The sequence below is a fragment of a genome, unplaced genomic scaffold (assembly GCF_019419815.1).
Source record: "Pyrus x bretschneideri cultivar Hongxiangsu unplaced genomic scaffold, Pyrus_bretschneideri_v1 Contig32, whole genome shotgun sequence".
Taxonomy (NCBI): domain Eukaryota; kingdom Viridiplantae; phylum Streptophyta; class Magnoliopsida; order Rosales; family Rosaceae; genus Pyrus; species Pyrus x bretschneideri.
Window position 1 is genome coordinate 2,021,295 of NW_025999635.1, and position 20,842 is coordinate 2,042,136.

At 35.3% G+C, this 20,842-nt stretch overlaps 2 protein-coding genes across 4 annotated transcripts; both read left to right on the forward strand.

The window, feature by feature from the left end:
• Window positions 1-7,937: 7,937 nt before the first annotated feature.
• LOC125480188 (small polypeptide DEVIL 11-like) lies at window positions 7,938-8,703 on the forward strand. Its single transcript, XM_048590746.1, has one exon. It carries the CDS (start codon window positions 8,062-8,064, stop codon window positions 8,359-8,361), a length of 300 nt encoding a protein of 99 aa, XP_048446703.1. The 5' UTR covers window positions 7,938-8,061; the 3' UTR covers window positions 8,362-8,703.
• A 7,328-nt stretch (window positions 8,704-16,031) lies between these two features.
• On the forward strand, window positions 16,032-19,828 carry LOC103935613 (peptidyl-prolyl cis-trans isomerase FKBP20-1-like). Of its 3 annotated transcripts, none has more exons than XM_048590807.1 (6): window positions 16,032-16,197; window positions 16,549-16,853; window positions 16,940-17,019; window positions 17,971-18,063; window positions 18,221-18,403; window positions 19,291-19,828. In XM_048590807.1, the coding sequence occupies exons 2-5, from the start codon at window positions 16,584-16,586 to the stop codon at window positions 18,369-18,371; spliced, it is 594 nt and encodes a 197-aa protein (XP_048446764.1). In that variant the 5' UTR covers window positions 16,032-16,197; window positions 16,549-16,583; the 3' UTR covers window positions 18,372-18,403; window positions 19,291-19,828. The 3 variants fall into 3 exon arrangements, with proteins under 3 accessions (XP_048446764.1, XP_048446766.1, XP_048446765.1); XM_048590809.1 differs by lacking the exon at window positions 19,291-19,828 and having other exon boundaries at window positions 16,549-16,685; window positions 16,720-16,853; window positions 18,221-18,617; XM_048590808.1 differs by lacking the exon at window positions 19,291-19,828 and having other exon boundaries at window positions 16,575-16,853; window positions 18,221-18,617.
• The last annotated feature ends 1,014 nt before the right edge of the window (window positions 19,829-20,842 follow it).

Here is a 20,842-nt window from a genome sequence, read left to right on the forward strand (position 1 = left end):
AAATGCTTAGGTAAGATTGTATGTGATAATGAGCTTTTGGTTAACTTGGACTCGGTGATCACTTCCATGATTTATAAGGGCTGTTAGTCATATTTCATACTCAAGTGGGAGAATGTAAGAGTATGAGTATGAGACAAACATCTAGAGCCAGATTGTATAAATTCTTGTTTGGAAAAGTCCTGTTGATAAGCTTTTGGTAAATCCTGTTTTGTTATGGAATTATGAGAGAGTGTGGTATACCAATTCTATATGGGATTTGACTCAATATCAGGAGTCCATTTAATTCGTATTGTGATATGATTTAGCTGTTTGAGTTCCATACGAATTCTAATAGGAGAATTCTTGGAACACTGCTATATATATGTTTAGCCACTGCTCTTGCAAAGGTCTGCTCAATTTTGATATTGATCCGAATACCTATTGTTCGGTGAGTACTTGTGCTTTGTTAAAGAGGAGAAGGTTAAGCCTATTCGAAGTGCTGCAATGGCGCTGTCTTCGATCTCGGGTTCTGCAGGTTAGTTATTATGCAAACTTTCAGTGTTTTCTCATGAGCATGTTTGGTCTAGATATATATCTTGTTCTTAGTTCTTGATAATTCAATTGGTTAACTTATGAATTATGGTATTAAGACATACATGTGTTAATATATGTCTTACAGTTACTGTATCAATCTAAGAATTTCAAGAAAAATCAGCCCCGTGGAGGGGAGCAGGGAAACCGCTCTGCTTCAGAGAATAAACAAATAATTAACTAATGCCCACAAAAAACGTGGTGCAACAGAGTACTTGTAGCCGTTGGGCTTCACAATATGGGACAATCTGCTCTGATACTATGAACAAAGTTGATGTTTCATTATAAAACCAATTTATAAACTCATGTAAGATCTATTCTCCCATCAATATATGATTTATTCTCAACAGACTTCACACAGACAATGTGTTTTCGTTTCGTCTGGTACACACGTAAATTGAGACTACGTTGAGTACGTGCAATCAATTTCACCCCACAAGCGAATGCTTCAGTTGTTTAATCTGCTCTCTTTTATTTGCTCACTGCACCAAAACGTTGCCTGCTTATGCTTTGCATGCAGTGCAAAGTGCAAAAATTGCACTTCTATTATTGCTAAAAACTAGATTAGTTGCTTCTTTAGAAAACTAATGAATCAAGTAATCACGTTGACAAGGTTGTCACAACATTGTCCACAAATATTGATAACTTATCGTTAAAAAGTTAGAAAAAATTAGTGATCTATATGAAGAAAATTGAGATTTCACTATAAAACCAATTGACAATATGTGGAGTAGTCCAACTTACTTATAAGTCCACGCAAGATTTCTCCTCCCATCAATGTGAGATTCATTCTCAACATGCCTCCTCACGTACGCAAAATTCCTCCTCCTATCAATGTGGGATTCATGTGGGATTCATTCTCAACATGCCTCCTCACGTACGCAAAATTCCTCCTCCTATCAATGTGGGATTCATTTTCAACACGTCTCTTCACATGTGGCGAATTTTCAAGCCTAACACGTGGACAACACAAACGGGGTGATGTGGAGCGTGTGTGGCCATTGGGCTTCACAAATGAGACAACCTGCTTTGATAGCATGAAGAAGTTGAGGTTCCACCATAAAACCAATTGGAAATATGGGGAGTAGCCCAACTTACTTATAAGTCTACGCAAGATTTCTTCTCCCATCAATGTGGGATTCATTCTCAACACTATACAGGAACATCGAGTCCATGCGCTTGATTTTTAGCTCGGAGAAGATACAAACGAACATGGAGATTCAAAATCCCAACAAATCATCGTCGGCATTGTCATTATTAATTAAGTCACATAATCAACCAAGAAAGATAAGTTTCACTTCTGCGTATGGTATTACATATCTGCATGGCTAGCTAAACACAGCAAAACTTTTCTTGTTTGAGGGGTAATTAAAATTGTAGAGGTGTCTGCAATTTGTAAATTTTGTACAGCAGACTGCTAAACAACAGAAAGATACTAATTTCATATATATAATTATGAACAGATTACAATAATCTGTTTCTGCTCACTAATTAGAATAGAAGTGTGGTGGAACGATCATACATGCTAATTAAACAGAAGAATAGGTATTAATTTGATATTGAAAAGAGAAATGGAGACAACTTAGGATCATAACACTTAGAAAACTCTCAGCTAATTAAGCTTAACTTAGAGGGCAAGAGGCAGCAGATTAAGACATTAATCAAAATCAAAGATTCCAACCCTTCATTTCTTAAGTTGGCTCTTAGAGTATTCGCATGTGCATGGCATCTTTTTAACATAATCAAAGCGTTTTCTCGTGAAGAATACTTTTGACTGGCCTCGCCACCAAGTTATATATTTTCAAGTCAAATGATGAGGTATGCATAAGGTCCACATAAATAAACAGATAAGAAGAATTTATCTTGATAAATATTTTTTAGAGTTCTAGTGTTCCCCTTCCCATTAACATGGCATGCTAAAAGGTGGCTAGTTTGGCTGCACTTTGTTTTGCAATATAATTGTTATTAATTTTCGGACATTATAGAAGACTCTGATATGGGTTTTGTGGATTCTTTATATATCAACGGTCAAGAATTCTCTCTAAGCATGGCCAATTTATCCATAATAATCAATATTGGTATCGATAATTAATGTTGATAACATATGGATAACATGTTGAGCGTTTTGTTTTTTAATTTTAATTATATTATCAAGTAATCAGATATTTATAGTATGTCTGTCCATTAATGAAGAACGGACTTATATTGATTATGTTTTATAAATTTTTATTTTACTTGCTCTTCCCTCAATAATTTGCAGCTACCTTGTCCCTGTTAGTACTGTTTCTTTCTTACTATTGGCTTCAAAATTCAATACAAGAATCCAAGACCTGTTCAACAATTCAATCATAAACAACAAAAGTATCTGTGGCTGGTAAGTACATCTGAGAAGTTAGAAGAGAGGGTTATATAAATTCTCTACTAATTAGTGGTCCCAAAGCTTAAATTAAAAATAAAAAAATAATAATAATAACGGAAAGGACAAAGGACCGAGCAGGACAAATTGAGTTAATCAATTCTAAAACTTGATTAATGAAGTCTAATTACGGTTGAATTGACTAACTACCCATGATCCTAGATGCCCTTCGACTGGCTGCTGATTTAGGTTCTGGAACCTAGACTCTTTCATTGGCTTCTTATTCATGTGGGAGATATATGACTGCATGCATTTTAGCACCCTTTTGAGCAGCGGCATGCATTAATATATAACAATTCTTATTATTTACTGGTTAAGTTCATCTGTTTCATGGAAAAGCGATACAAAGATACTCATGAAATCCAATGGAAGAAAAGCTTGAGGAATATTTTTATAGCAAGTTGTTCCTCATTTCATGAACATGGCATGTTTAAAGAGGGTTCTGCCTGCACCTCATTTTGCATGTACAACAATCAGAATGATCATCTCATTACAAATCCACCATGATGTGTCACAATATATATTGAACAAAACTGTCAACACCCAATTGATTGAGTTTTAGTCATAAGTTCTATTATCTCTCAAAGTTCTTTGTGGTTCGTGAACTTGGATTTCAGTCGTAAGTTATATTCTAACTTATGACTGAAACTCGATGAATTATATCCTTCTAAGTTCAAAGAATATGGGACAATAACAAAGTACATGAGTAATATACGTAAATAATAATCAAGGATAATCATCATTTATCAATATGAATGAGTTCGAACGGTTGACCTTTTGTTCATGAAATAGTTAGAGAATGTTGAACGTGGAGAAATTAATCACTGTTGTTGGATTCCTAGCTTGTCCTAGATTTTGTTGTTTGATAGAAGACACAATTTTGAGTGGAAATGAAGCAATTGTGGCTAAGAAAAATATATTATATACACAGTAGCAAATGTAACAAGAACACAGCTAAAGATTTTCATGTTTTGGCCATGAAAGGTTGTCTGAGACATGAAATATATATGCTGTTTATTCATGAGAAGTTGATGTATCAAGAGTTCAGAGTCAGCATGAATATGTGAACACCGTTCGTCTACATGCACTTAACTTTGCAAACGAACTCGACCAATATGTATGAATACACAATGATTTTGTTGTACGAAAATAGTACACTAACATTAGGGCAGCCTTCAATGTTTAAATACTTCTACCAAACCCCAACCCAAAAATAAAATTAAAAAAAAAAAAAAAGTTACCGAATTGTTGAAATTCAATAAATTGGTAATTAGGAGTTTACCTATCAAACAAATCTCACAATGCACAAAATGCCCTAGTATTAGGGAAAAAATATCACTTTGTTATACCTTCGAAACAATGTATTATGCATTCAAATTGAACGTCGGAGCCACAAATACTTTGGAAACTCAAAATATGTTTTTCTTAAGATTACACTTCTCAAACTAGTGCAAAATCTAATCTACAACTTGTTTTTATAGATAAATTGAAAGTTTAAAGTTTTGACTTCATAATTCATTTGGTGGTTGTATATAATCTATATATATTTTTCTCAATTATGATCCATATGCATATGCATGTTGGGTGAAAAAAAAAAAATATATATATATATATATATATAATTAAAGCTTACAGAATTGTTCCGCAGCTGTGATTGAAGTTAGAGCTTTCTTTCTTTATTTTTTATTTTTTAAAAGTTTTTTTTTATCAAGCTTTCTTTACTTTCTTTGGTGCTGCGACCCAAGGAGGAATCAAACGGTTTTATAAATTTTAATTTTTCATGCCAATAAACAAAAATTAATCTCAAATGTCCAGTCTATTTTACCATTTTTTATGTACACGTGTAGGCATCAGATCTTCTCTCAGATGAAAACGTTGACCTTTGACTAAAAAGTAGAGCACAGGAGGGACTTTTGGTTCGAGCGACCGGGGACACAGAGCTCCTATTGGGCCAACCGACACGTGTGCATGAGAAAGCACAAGCAAACCGTAAAAAAGGCGGGCCCACTCATGATACCGTCGCCATGTGCAGCATGTGATCACACCCTATCCTTACAACTAGTCGCAATTCGCTTTGGACATTTTCTTATCTTAAATTTTTGAAGGTATGGGCTTGTGGGGTTAAAACTCCGACCATTTTAAAACAAATCATTTTCCCATAAGTTAACAAATAAAAAAAATTAAATTAATATGTTACTACTGCAAGTGGTTATTTTTATCACAGTAGTAAAAAAGTATTAAGCCTTTACATGGCGAGATAGATTCAAATCTTGTCGATGATTAATGTAACATCTAATTTAACAAAATCTATCGTTTGACAAAAAAAAAAAATGTTACTACTAAGAAATTGAGATGTAATTTGTAAATTAATGAATTCATAAAATCATCAACTAATATAAATGTGTATTATTGCAGATATAAGGTAAAGTAGTTCAAGAGATTGACTACATAAAAAAATTTTAAAAATTAAGTTAAGTTTGTATCCCACTTTTAGGCCCCAATATATTCCTCTTTAAGCTATAGACATAATACAAATTTCCCTTGTAATATAAATTTCACATATGATAATTTATCGAATAATAGTATAGAACAAGCCTGCATTGATATATTTATCTAGAATAACGTAGTCATTTTCAACTAATTGCGTCCTGAATTTAAACTCATGCTCGTTCCTAAGACTAAAATAGTCTCCCCACCCAATTTTGATTTCCTTTCATACAATTTGATAGTGGTATATAGTAAACATTAAAAATATTTTTACTACATAATAGCATACGCGCGTAGAAAACTCGCACAACACGAATAATTCTTTTTTCTTTTCTTGTATACGTGAAGAGTTAAGTTACAATAATGCAAGGAGAGTTCTAGAAATACAAAGAAAGTTGTAGCTGGATCGTAGAGAGTTAAAAGTGAAGCAAATGAGTAGGTGCATGCCGGTGCGTACTGAAGCCACTCGAACACAAGATTGCCGCGTTCAATCAACTTTTTCCCGCATGCGGTTAAGAAGGATCCGCTGATTCATCAGACCTGACCTTATGATATGTCACTACAGGTGATCTCAAATCCCTTTTTTCGGTTTATCCAGCCATACAGAAGGAAAGGGCGGCCCCCCAAGTCTCACGTAATGTCACATCCCCACACAAGCATTTTAGTTTACTTTAACCCCCTTAATTATGCATATGCATATCAATTTGCGGGTAAACTTTGTTGCAGATACGCTTGTAGCGGTTGGATAGAATTTCTCGGATACTCTTTGATAGGTGCATTCTCTTCATGTAGAAGCTCAGTCGGCTTGGTGTTGGGATTGTCCGTCGTTCTTTTGTATGTTTTAAATTATGAATTTTGGCAAAACGATATTTTAAACTAGTTTAATTTAAGAAGGAATACATTTAACTCATATGAAGTTTTGGATCTTGAATTTAGTACGTGAATGAACCCAAAAATGCATCTGTCTTTGGCAATAAAGATGTTGGGGGATCTCAGATTTTTGTGGATCCCATAATATGGCATAAATGGTGTCAAATTCACAAATTATTAGGGATTCCATAACCCATTAAGTGAGGGATAGACTTTGTTGTTTCGCACTATATAATTTTCTTCATTAGAAAATTTCATAACAGTAGACACAACCATACATATACACATGAATACTGTTTCTTTGTATACATTCTCTCAATTATTTATACATTATACATATCATGAAAATTTGAGGAGTCTTCACTTTTTTCGTATATGTATCATGCAGCAGGCATTTTAGACAAAGTGATTCCTGAGATTGACATAACTTTTCACTTAGGTTCCTGAGATTTGAAATTGATAGAAGTAATCCTTGAGTTTGTCCACTATCAATCATTTTGGTCAATTCGTAAAAATCTCTGTTATATAAAAAGATCAAAATGAGAAAAATACACTCAATTTAAGCAATAATGGGCCAAAATGATTTGATAAAATTGAGGATAGTTTTGATATTTTTCCTTAGTTCACTAAGATTTTCACAGAATGATCAAATGATTGACGGCGGAAAAACTCAAGGACCAGTTCTATTAATTTTAAATATCAGGAACCAAAATAAGGAGTTATGACAATATCAAAAACCATTTTAACTAAAAAGTCTTATACGTAGCCAAATAAATGTGCTTGTTTTCATAGTTAAGAAGTCTTACGTGGCCAAATAAATGTGCTTGTTTTCTTAGTTAAAAAGTCTTACGTAGCCAAATAAATGTCCTTGTTTTCTTACACTCAAATTTGAATAACCGTCTCAATAAAAACATCATCAAATTGTAAAATCTTCACATTTCTGACAAATAAGTTAACTTTTTAAAAATGCGTACGCCTAATTTGATCTTCTGAAATCAAATACCTTTTCCTTTCTCCCTCACCCATTCCTTCATAGCTCTTTTTAGCTTTGAAGCTCCACAAAGATCTTATTTTCCCCAAACCTAGATATTCACTATGACAAGCTAAGTGAGATTTGGTGCATTTAAGTTCCCCTCTCCCCCTCTGTTTCACTGACCTAAAGACTACTCCATGACGTTTGCTTTGGGAACCCACCACATTACCATAATATTATCTTCCTAACAAACAATCAAAATAACTACTTACTATGGTATGATGATATTCCTTTTTATTTGTAAGTAAAATGTTTTAGATTTAAATCTCGTAGATGACAAATTTGATATCAAATTAGATTATCTATTGTGTAGCTTAACCAAACTATTATTCCTTTAATGTGAAATATATCGTTTTACGTAAAATATATATATATATATATATGTATGAATATCTATACATATATTATAAAGCCTCCCAATTTTATAATTTAGATATAAAATTAAAAACAATAATTGTGGGCCTCTCGAGGCACAGAAGGCCCAGGTGATACCCACTGCCACTCTCATCAGCAACCTCCTCGTTTTCTTTCCTCCATCTCCCTTTAAATACCAATCTCACTCACCATTCCTTTCCCAAACTTACTCGCAAACCCACTGATTTTTCACTTGTGATCTTCTTTCTCTCTCCCTCTCTCTAGAAACCCAAGTAATCAAAGGCACAAAAGATACCAGCTTTTTAGAGAAATGGCTTCTGTTTCTGTACCTGCAGCTGGCGGCAGTGCTTCTACTGCAAGTGCTTCTCATCACCACCCGCCTCCTTTTTACTTCGACGAGAAGTGGAAGCTGTCGAAGAAAGGAGGGTTGTCGAGATCGAGCCGTTCATCATCTTCCATTCATCTGATGAAGAATTCATCGCAGTCCAATCGACGGTGCGCGTTTTCCAGAAAGTGTGCGAGGTTGGTGAAGGAGCAGAGAGCTCGGTTCTACATCGTGAGGCGCTGCGTCACCATGCTCATCTGCTGGCACGACTACAGCGATTCATAAACTGAAAAAAAAAACAGAGGAGAGAGAAAGTTGCAATCTTTTGCCTCTGTTTTTGTTAGATCTTTTTGGGGTTTGATTGCTGCAGAAAAACCCAGTTCACAATCAGCTTTTGTTCTTGAGGAAAGAGCACGAGGAGAAAGATTTATACTTGTACATAAAATTTTGCTCTGTTTTTATTTGTATTTGTAATGGGGGTTAAGAATTTAGATTTTGAATTTTCTTTTTTTGGGCCTCTGAATCTCCAGACAAAGGAGATGAGATGGGTTCTTGATGTTAATTTCACTGCTACTATCTGAGAATTATGAGAAATATTTCAATGAAAATAGAGCTATTGAGGTCTAATTCTTATTCTTCCCTCCTCCTTTTTAAATTATTAAATTTGCTTTAGCTATTTATGGTTAAATTCTTGTGTTTTGTTTTTTAATGGTTTGGTTAATCTGTTGGTCTTGAATTTTGAGATTGAAGAGATGGGGCAATGGTTGAAATATTTTATTTAGCACAAAGAGATGGAGAGATTCCCTTCAACTGTGTTGCAGCCTTGCAGCTGATGCAATTGTGGATCTGGTGAGCTTGGCTGACACAAGTAGGATTAATAATTCATTAAATTTGTATTTTCCTAATTTTTAATGTGAATCATGGATGTTAGGGATTAATATAAAATTGCGCAACTTGAAGGAAAGACAGTGGTTTTCACACTTCTATTTTCTTCTTCGACACTCGTTTCTCTTAATTGTCATGCTTGAGGATAACGAAACGGAAGAGAAAAACGTGGTTTGAAAACCATTTTCTTATTTTTCTTCTTACAATATGATGTTCAATTGTAAGTTACTCTAATTTATAGAGATACAACTTCGAGCTCAAATGTCGAAAGAAGTTTCAAATTCAAAAGCAAGAAAACGAGCACACTGATCTACCCAACTGTTCAAGTTGTTTATCATAATACACAAAAGATGCCCTTTTCTTGCATTACAATTTCAATGTCGTACAAAATATGGTAAAAAAAGTTGTGTGCAACCAAAGCGAAGCATAATGCAATCAGCCTGTCACTTCTACCTCCAATGCTTCTGCAACCAAAATGACCCATTTGTCCTAGATATTTTAGGCGTTTGACCAGTGGAGGACCACTTTGACCACTAATCTGGTATAGCTGGACAGGGGTAATCTTGGAACCTTAACCCTGGCTTCATCGTTTGTATATATTTCGGTATCCAGATTCCCAAACTGCTCTGCTCGACATGTGAGGGAGTCTGATTACCATGCATGTGAGAGCAACTCCAGCGTTGGAGCCCTCCCCCCTGGCAATACACTATTCAATCCACCTAATGAACAGTAATTGCCCTTAATGAACAGTAAGTAGCCTGGCAATAGATTTTGCATCTCCACCGTTACACTTCTATAGCCCTGGCAATAGGCAATAAAATATTAGTATTTTTTTTATTTATAAAATTAATACAAAATAATTTTAAATGTAATATCGGATAAGATTTTTAATCGTTGTCGGTGCCCACCAATTTTCTCAAGAAAATTTGTATGAATAAGACTCCACATTTCTCGCAACTGCATCTCATTACCCGTAAGCGAACTATGAGTAACTTCAACCCAGCTAGTACACAACGCAACATCTTCAATAAGCGACCAATTCGTACCTGCACCAGTGGTCATTTTGTTGAAAAAAAATGGATTCAAACTTTGAGACAAAGAAAGGAATGTGATTGAAAGTAGTTGAGAAAATATGAAATTGTTGTGAAGGTAGATGATAATGAGAAGGTATTTATAGAAAAGTAAAAACAATTTTTTTTACAATTTTTTTCAGATTTTTCAGATATTTTTTTGAATTTTTTTGAATTTTTTACAATTTTTTTTAAATTTTTATTCAATTAATTAATCTCTGCCGTTGGATATAAAAAAATTTGAATTCCAACGCTCCAGATTGTGCCACGTGTCACACCGGTAACTTTTCAGATTTTTAAAACTATTTTTTCATTTATTTTTTAATTTTTAAAGCATTTTAATATCCACCGTTGATCTCAGATCGAACGGTGGATATTAAATCTGACAGTTTGAATTTTTTTTACCGTTGAGATCTAACGGTCCACATTAAGTGACCGTTAGGATCTAACGTACCGTGGGAAGCCACGTGGCTTCCCAACGGTAACAGACAAACCTTTTTTTTTTTCTGATTAACGTGTCAGGACGCGCCCCCACGCGCGGGTGGGGTGCACGCGCCTGACACAAAAAAAATAAAATATTACGCTGACGCCATCCTGGCGTCAGCCTTGCGTCACTCCCACCTCGGGCTCAAGGGCTGGCAATCCCTCACGGGCCTGGCCCTCGGGCCTCCCCCGTCCCCCGGCCTGCGTCACGCTGGACGCCGTCCACCGGCCCTCGGGCCTTTGTTCTGGAGCCGGTCCCCCGAGCTAAATGCAACGGTGGGAGTGCTCTGAGGGGGCATTTTCGCCAACGCAAAAGTTTACAGCTGATTTTGTTCATAGTATTATTCTGTGTTCTAATCACACTGAAAAATCTCTTTTTATATTGAAAGTTTCATTTAGATGGTGATTGTGATGTCGTCATGGATTTGACCGTTCGTTAAAAAAAAAAAAAAAACTTTAACGAAAAGTTCAAGGTACTATTTACTTTAACGAAAAATTACATTTTAATACTAAAAAATTAATCATGGTACTATTCACTTTACCCTTTATTTTGTCTTTATCGTTAAAACTCAAAGTTTTCAAGCATTTTTCATTAGTTTTTCTTGAAAAAAAATGAAAGCTTTTTGAAATCTTAAAGCTCGAAATTACTAAAATAAGTAATGTGACATTAATAATAATTTGCCAAAAGGTACTTTTAAATACCTGATTCGAGTTTGAGATCATTTTCTAGTATGTTCCGATATTTTTTTGTATATTAAGATTTTCGGCTATTAAATTTGTAGATAGCGTTTAACCATAAAGATATAATAACTGAAAATTATAATGTCACAAAATGCATCGATGCATACTAGAATTTTTAGTGTTCGTGAGATGTGAAAACTTGAAAAAGAAAGAACTAATTATTGGTATTCGAGCACATTGATAAATCTCTCGAGAAATGACATGGAAGGGAGTGGCAAGTTGGCATACTGGCTGACACGGCAGCAGCAACATCTACACATGATTTACGCTCAACGTCTTTCCTTGATAAGAAAGAAAGAAAAAAGAGCACGAATATTGCTCCAAGTAGATAATCCGTAATTTTCCTTTTTAAAAAAGCACAAATGTTGTTTTTCCTTGTGTTCCTAAACTTTTGTGGGAGTGCGCTGTCTAAATTTGATCGAGTTTATGCTAAAGTTGAGGAGGAATAAACGATAACACAACGATAATTGGTTCGATTGATTCAGTAAAAATTAAGCATTGAGGAAGCTAAACCAAAACAAGCTAATTAAGGGTTTGTTAAAGTGTGTTTAAAATAATTGAATCGTCTTTGACAAAAATGATTTTGGGTTTTAAAACCATTTTTAAGTTCTTGAAAGAAGCATTATATACGTACTTCTTATAAAAAACATTGAAAATGTTTTTCCAAAATCCACCTGAATTTTATAAATATTTTCACCAATAATGTTTTTAATCATTTTAAAAACGCCTTCAAATGAGCCTTAGTTTTAAATGATTTGTTCAATTTGGTTTGGGCGGTTCAGGTGCTGTTCAGGTCTAGTCTGTTTCTTTTTGGCTCCATTACTTACCGACTTACAAAATTTACATATATATATATATATATATAAGTAGTAGGTATAGGGTTAAATGTTCCATTAACTATGTCATGTTAATGATATTATGTTGTGTTAATTATGTGTCACTTAGTAATACGTTCTAGTGGTATTCTTCTTCACTCTTAAGTGAGAAGTTTTAGGTTCGATTCTCGTCAAATGCGAATTTGAAACACATTATTGCTTATTCAATTTTTTTTTAACGCAAAGATTGAAGAGAAATGCTAAGAAACTCTTCATGAATTATTTGTCATCTCATATATTAACGTTAATTTCTGTGTCAGAATCCATAAAGAGTCTCACTCTTAACAGATTCTCTTTAGCTAGCATTTCTCAACTTTATATTTTGAGGTAGGGTTTTGTAAAACAGTAAGCCTAATCATAACTCGTGCATTACCGCTTCCCACGATTCTTTCCGTATGCCTTTTTGCTATTTCGTAGGCTTTTCTTTTCCTCTGTATCTCTATCTCCTTCTTATTTTTCTCCTTTTATATCTTTTACTTATTGTTATTTTCTATGGGTTTTGTATAATTTATACATCAATTGGTTGAGTAGGTCAAGGAGAAAGCTTTGCTTTGCTAAAACGTGATCCCTTTTATGCACTTTAATTAGAGGCAATCAAACAAACATCAACTCAAAAGATCATGCTTGATTAGGGTTTTGACTGTTAATCATTGGGATTAAGCTTGGCGTGCCAAAGGATTCGAAAACGAACAAAAAAAGGGAGAAAAAAGGATCTCGCAGTGGACTTTGGAGAGGTAATCCAAGGACCCAATAGATTCATCAAGGAAAAAGTGCGAATCAAATCTTCACACAAATCTTAACCCACTTTTTCCTTTGGATGATTAGAAATGTTAGTGGATTTTTGGATGTCTTAAACAAAATGATCCTTAACTGTAGTTTTCCCACACACACTTGATGTTGAAGTATTGTTTAATTAATGTGAAAAGAAAACTACATGATATCAAAAGCTAGAGTTATGTTAGCAGAAGTCGTTGTATGCATGTGAGTAGTTATAACCGATTTATACATTGTACGATTTGCTTGATTTAGCCACTGAGAGTCAGTACGAACTCGATTAGTAACATCATGTTAAATGTAATGCATGATAGATATAACAGTTGTAAAATTTGTTAAGTACAATTGCTTATGCATAAGTTAATGAATGTATGTATTGTGAGTCCACCATGCATTAAAAACTGGGGTCCAGAGTTAGGAAGCTTGTACGAGAGATTATTGACACTTTGCAATTACAGACACTGACCAACTCTTATCCATTTCTTTGGGGGCACCGATAAAGATTTTTCCATGCTTTGTGGCCCCAACATAGAAACCGAAAAGGGATCCTCTCTAGATCCCTTCCATCAAGTCCACCAAAGCCACAAATCCGAGCCTTTGAAATTTGATCTAATGGCTACAAATTGAGGTTCACTTTAAAAGTTATAATAATTTTAACCGTTGGATCAAATTTTAAAGGTCTGAATTTATAACCTTGATGGACTTAATGGAAGGGATTCCGAGATGATCCATTTCCATAGAAACCATACTAAGTACTTCCTCTAGTATAACACTTGGGAGAGAAAATAATATCGACTACCATTTTCTTTTCTTGCACACACTATAGAATACATGTTGATCAGTCAGTAGTTTATATCTTTACCTTAACATAAATTATGCAACATGTGTTAGTCACTATGTGCTAGCTTAGAAATACATTTAAATGATTGAAAACGTTTTTAGAGAAAATATTTTTTTTGCAAGAAGCACAAGTTATGTGTACTTTTTTTAGGAGGTACTTTAAGTATTTTTCTAGGATTTACTTGTTTTTTTTTTAACTAAAGATTGGTTTCAAAAATATTTTTACCAAAAGTAATTTCAAACATTTTAAAAACATTTTTAAACAAGCTCTGTGTGCCTTTTGAAAAACAAAATAACATGCATTGAATTACTATTGCAACATCAAGTGAAAATATGGGGCATAAAGTTTGGTCATCTCTAACCGAAGAGCTAAATATAATCTTATCTAGAATTATAGCCCTACAAGAAATTATTTTTAAATAAGCAGTGTTAGGTCATATACATATATCATCTCTAACCGAAGGGGCTAAACATAGTCCGCTCAATAATTATTAGTTTGAAGTTTATACTTTAAATTTACTGGTTAATTTAATCAAACTACCATAAGATGTTTTCAAATCTAATCATTAAATTTGAACCAATTATTACAGCAGAGGAGTTGAACCACAAAAAGGGGTTAGGAGGTGGCTACACTTGGTTACTCTGATGCCCAATCATGCAAATAATAATCTGATAAGCTCTATTGAATTATAGTATAGCCATTTTATTGGAGATGAATTTTTTAACACATCAATCATATTTAACTTTTGAATCTTTAGTCATCTTCATTGAAACGTTCTTACCAACATTGTTGATTATCCTTTCTAATCTAAGCACGCGAATTATTTACCAAAATTGCAATTATCAGCAATTGGCATGGCTTTGGTTGATGCGCTGGCAGAAGAAGTAGAACATTCTAGAGTGGTGCTGCGTCTAGTCAACGGTCACATCACGGACACGTCGAACGACATGATAAGCTCTCTGGATCCCCATCCCTGGAATTTAATCGAAACATAAGTTAAACAACAGGTGGCACCCTGTCAATAAATAATCATCCAAATCACGCTCTGCCATTTTGGACCATTGCTCACGTGGAGCTTCATTAAGGACCCCACGATCACGAGGGATTTTTCAATAAGGTGTTGTATTACGTATTACTATATAAATAGTAAAATATATGTATTAAAAATTTAATAACTTAAAAAATAAAATTTTCTACCACTTACATAAAAATACGTGGTTTACCACTTATATTTCCGTCATAATAAAAAATTTCTTCAAGATCACGCGGGAACTGTACTCCTAATTGGATCCCTGTCGTTGCATGCTTCATGCAGCGTCCACATCATCAATGTTCGAGATTTTCAAGTGAACTGAAAAGGACGGGCTTTTCGGGCCGAAATATGGGTAAAAGGGCCGGCCTTTTAGTTTTCAACTGGAGCCCAAAGGCTATTAATGGGCCAGTGGTCATGTTTCATTTGTACGCTACTTTGCGTGGCCTTTGAAAATTTAAAGAAATTAACGCGCCATTTTGTGTAGGTTTTGGGCTTTTTCTTTCTACGCAGAGTGTGGACTCAAATGCTCTATTTGTGTTCATTTTCGATATGTTAGAGTCGATATATATATCTAAGTGATATTTCTTTTTATTTATAATTTTATGTTTAGTTTTGTAGATGAGGAGTTTCATATCAATTATTCATAGCGTAAATAAATCATATAGCTTGTTTTATATGGTTTTTGAAAAATGATAGCATTAGTGTATTAAATAATGGAGAGAGAATGATGTGGATTCGCTTAAAATCTAATTATTGATTTTTATTATTATTATTTTTTATTATCTATTAGAGAAATGATTTCACACAGATTAACCCACCTATTGAAAATTCTTGATTTCCCTAACTAAATGTTTGGATGAGATAAATAAACTTGAAAATTTAATAAAAGCTAGAATTTACAAATTGACATACACCAATTCCTTTATTTGGATTCATAAACATAGAATTTAGAATTTTTGCATGGACAAAGAACTTGGAATTTAGGACCACCAATTCCCAAGTTTAAATTTCATGTAAACAAGTGTCATTTCTAAATTTCTATGAGAGAGTTTAAAATAAAGAATTATGTATTCAAATTCTATTATTTTTTTTATGTTAATCAAACAAAAAAATTCATAAATCCTAAAAATAAAATCATGTCGTTTCAATTCCATTATTTTAAAATTAATCAGTAATCTTAAATTTTCTTTATTACTGGCAAATTTGATATCGTACGCTACACGTGCGCGTGGGATTTCATTATCATAAAAACATCGACGTACAAAAGCGCCAAGTTTCTGCGTCGAGCACAATCTACACCAAAACGCCCATGGCCACCGAAGCTCCCGACTATACCACCCGATTTATCGTCCCCGTTTCAACCCGACAACCCAATTGCTCCGCTCCGTTTTCGAAGCTCCTATACGGAAGTCGAAACGGGTCAGTCCAACTCCAACTCTCTCACACTCTCACTCCCAAACGTCAATCTTTATTTTTCTATGAATTTTTGCAGTAAAATTGGTGGATTGTAGTTAAAAACCCTAATTTGATTGGTTCAGATTCAGTTGCTTGTTAATATCTGTTTAGAAGAACTAATTTTAGTGCTTTTGGACTTTTGATGAATGCCTTGCAATTAATCACTAGTTAATGGTAATTTAATTCCAAAGGGAAAACCTTTTTGGAGTTTTTTTTTTATGCTCAGTAATGATGTGGTAAATTTACTTATATTTTGGGATTTTTCATATCCATTTTATCATACCATGGATTGATATTTGTATATGACATGACCAGAAAGTTGAAGATTGCAAGTGCGGCAGCCATGACTGATGCAATTGATTTATCTGGGGATGGCGGTGTTCTCAAGAAAATTGGAAGGCATGCAAAACCAGATGCAGCTGCCCCGACCCAAGACCTTCCGCTCGTTGATGGTACTGACTATAATGCCGCAGCTGATTGTGTTTATTTGCTATGGAGGCATTCTTGAGGAAACCGGCGAAGTCTTTGACACGACGCACGAAGATAATACGATTTTCTCATTCGAGGTTGGGAAAGGCAGTGTGATCAAGGCTTGGGATATTGCAGTGAAAACCATGAAGGTCGAGAAATACGCTTATCTTCCAGGAAATTTTGGAAGTGCTAAAAGTGTCCTGTTACATGTTTTCTCTTTTGTTGGTTGCATCAGGTTGGGGAGATTACTAAGATCACTTGCAAGCCGGTATATGCCTATGGTAGTGCGGGTTCTCCACCAGATATTCCACCAGAGTAATGTCATTGTTCTATTTTTATGTCGAAATTGTTTTTAATAGACACTGGGAGTGCTACTAGCTCTGTTAACTTAAAGATATATTTACGCATCAATGTACCAAAACCAATGTTTGAAAAGGCTCACCCGTCCTCTAAGGCTAGGCATAAGGGTTGCCGCCTCTGTTTTGAGGGAGTGAGCGGAAGGCGCCGCTGGAGCCGCCTCGGGGTTTTTTTTTGTTTTTCCTCTCTCCTAAACCCAAATTTTGGGTAGGGTTTTAACTGCCTCATACATCTTCCTTGCTGTCTGCGTGCATTGTTATATGTATACTCATTGTGTTTTTCATCCTCTATAATATATATATAATATATTATAATATATATATATATATATATATTTACAATATATGTGTGTGTACAGGGTGATTATTGATTAATAATTTTTATTTTAATATGTGTGTATGCTTAGTGTATATATTAAAAAATTTAAGTCCCATGAGGCTTCGTCTCACGCCTAGGCTGGGCTATCCCTGGGACACCTCGCCCACGCCTCACGCTTTTAATACAATGACCAAAACAACACTGTCCAGACTAAATTCTTCCCCAGACATGGATGGTATATGCTTATTAGCAACTATTGCATCTTAGTTTATGATATAAGAGTTATTTGGTTGGTGATCTTTGATTTCCTAACTTTACACCTAGATATATGTTGAATAGATGTAAAATTTCCGGATGCATGCTGGAAAGAAAAGTACATAAACTCCGGGTGGTAAGACTTCGCCAGGAAGCCTTCACACGCGAGCACATGCCAATTTGTGCATTGAGTATTCTGGTTTATGATTGCATCCAAGTGCTTGTAACAGTCTGCTTCAATTTGCTTGGTCAATTATCTCGATTTTCTTGTCACAAATGGTCTCTTTACAATGTCCTTGGAACTAATGCATTGTATGTTACAAATGAATCCTGCAGTGCAACCCTTGTATTTGAGGTGGAGTTAGTTGCTTGCAATCCGCGGAAGGGATTAAGTTTGGGTAGTGCTTCAGAGGAAAGGGCTAGGCTAGAGTAAGCTATCTACTTTCATCTTCTCCGCGACTTATATTCCAGAGATATACAGCGAGTCTTACCATCATCTTTACACTTTTTGTTGCTTCCGTCGAGATCTACCAACTTTTTCATCAACGGTAGGTTTGATTGAATTTTTCGTTGTTACTCACAACAGAGAGCTGAAGAAACAGAGGGAGTTAGCTGCTGCAAACAAAGAGGAAGAGAAGAAGAAGAGAGAAGAGGCAAAAGCTGCGGCTGCCGCTCGTATTCAAGCCAAGTTGGATGCCAAGAAGGGCGGAGGAGAGGGAAAAGGAAAAGCAAAATAGCACTTAGTCGCAGACTCGCATGTTTGAACGAGGTTGATCCTTCTAACCAAGTCGATTCAATAAATTACTTTAGTTCGTGAGTCCGACTGAACAAACGATGACCCTTTTCCCTAGTTTAGTGTGTGCTATAAACTTGAGCCAAACATGTTTTGGATCAATAAATCGGCCCCGGTCGGTTCACCGAGGGACGCATGTTAGACTGGAAACTTCGATTGTTGTCCAAGTAAGGCACACTAACTTCAACAACGTCCCTCGCAACGAGTTTGCCCAAAGGCAGAAAGTGCTATTCAAAATATACACAACTTGGTTGTTTTGAGGGCATAATATTCAGCCATTCCAATGCCTATATATCAAGATAATTACAGCAATGCCAATGCTGGGCATAATCTTTGAATCGGATCCATCATGTGCCTGGATTTGGATCCTCCTGATCAAGAAGGGTGGGTCATTGGATTACAAATAAGGGAGTCCCTTTAAAATTATAATAATTATAACCGTTGGATTTTCATCTAACGGTCCACACTCCTTGGTCAGGACCCTCACCTTGGGCTCAGGAGAGGATCCAAATCCCGCCTAACTATGTAGGTGGGTACCCTCCTTGTCCATTTTCATGCAACCCTGATCCTGCTCGGAATTTACACACCGGGCAGGTTCCCTGCTGCTTCAGCCAAGGATCAATGCAACTAGCATGGAACTGCAGCAAAGCAACAGCGAAAAAACACGATAATAAAAAAAAGACTCCTCAAGTCCAATTAGCTAGAGATCAACTCTTCGGATGATGCGTTTTCAGTTGACAATTTGCGTGAGTGTCGCAGAGTGTCCGGTTAGGCCTTGAAGGCGCCCATATCTCTCTTCTTTTAATTTATTTTCTCTCCAGATCAAACCCAGAAACATCCCAATTTTTTTTTTCAATTTGCAGAGGCTCGGATCGTCGGATTTGCAAATTGATTTCTTTTGATCTCTGCCAATCAATGGCAAACTTGCGGACGCATCTTCCCGGCGGAGTGTTTAACGGCCTTGAGAAGGACGCGACGGTCGGAGAAGAAAAGCTTAATGGTGGTGGGTTGGAGATATGTGGAAGACGACAGAGGAAGTTGAAGCCTCAGCATGATGATGGTGCGAAGCGTTGGTCTTTGCAATCCCATCCTTTTTGCCCCGGCCTCGCTAAGCCTAACTAGTGAAGAGTTTAGTCAGAACGAGTCTGAGGTAGTCCTATTAAACTCAGTCCTGGCTTGCACCAAACACGGATTAATATTCTTAGCTACGACAGTCTAGTCCAGTGAGGCTTAGCGAGTGCAAACATACACGCCTTTGGTGTACTGGGTCGTGTTTCAGCACACTAAAAAATATATCTCTTTCAAGATTCCACAATCAGTATCTTGTCTTAAGCACACCATTCTTTCTGATCTGTTGGAGATTCATTTTGTCCTTATATTTGTTTTACACTTATGTTACACGGTGGTTATTCTTATTTAGAGATTCTAGTGGCGATGCTCTTAATAGTACAATTTAATAGTAATCATTTCATTGGTAAGTAAAAAGATTTCAAGTCTTATTTTCGAGAATAGTGAATTCTCAACTAATTTATTCCATCATCTTCATACGTAGATATATCATTGTATATAAAAAGAAAATAATAAGTAATTAGGTTGTTTATTAGGGAGAGCAAGTTCAATGTAATAGGTTCATCATCACGTGCCGTCTCAATTCAATAACATATTATATGAAAAACTAACTTACACATAATATGATGTTATTAGATATGGACGCCACAACGGAGGCAATCACGTTCCATGTAAGTCTTCATATAGAATTGCCATTGCATAATTACCAAATCACAATTCAGCCAAAGAAATTGAAGTGCGAAAATTGATGTATGATTCTATACTACAAATCAAATAAGCTAATGTTTTACATTGGGGCACTCAAAGTTAGAAAGCAAATTGTGCAATTCCATGAATCCTGATAGATCAGCATCTTTGTGCAGGCGTGAAATTTTTTTAAATTAACTGTTAACTCAACACGAAACGATACAAAAATAACAAACTTGAATTAATTTGTTAATTAGTCAGATCATTATCAGATTACATGTTAAAATAATAAATATTATATGTAAATGACACAAACACGATCTATTTACCAAGTCTAACATTAGGCATGATAATTTCAAGTATAGCCTATTAAGCTAACACAAAAAGATAAACCGTTAACGAGTCGGTCGTTACATAACCATCTCTTAAAAATTCATAAAGATATCGAATTTGACACGATATAATTCGTTAAAATAATAAATATGATACGAAACAACATGACCCACTTGTCTAATCTACCCTTCATCATCCACCTGGGTCCCACAGACAATCCAAAATCACCATTGGAGTTGGAATCTTGGGAAATGGACACTGCACCCTCCTGCCGTCACTAAAAAAAACTCAATTACCACAACTGAGATTCAGAGAATCTCACTGTTA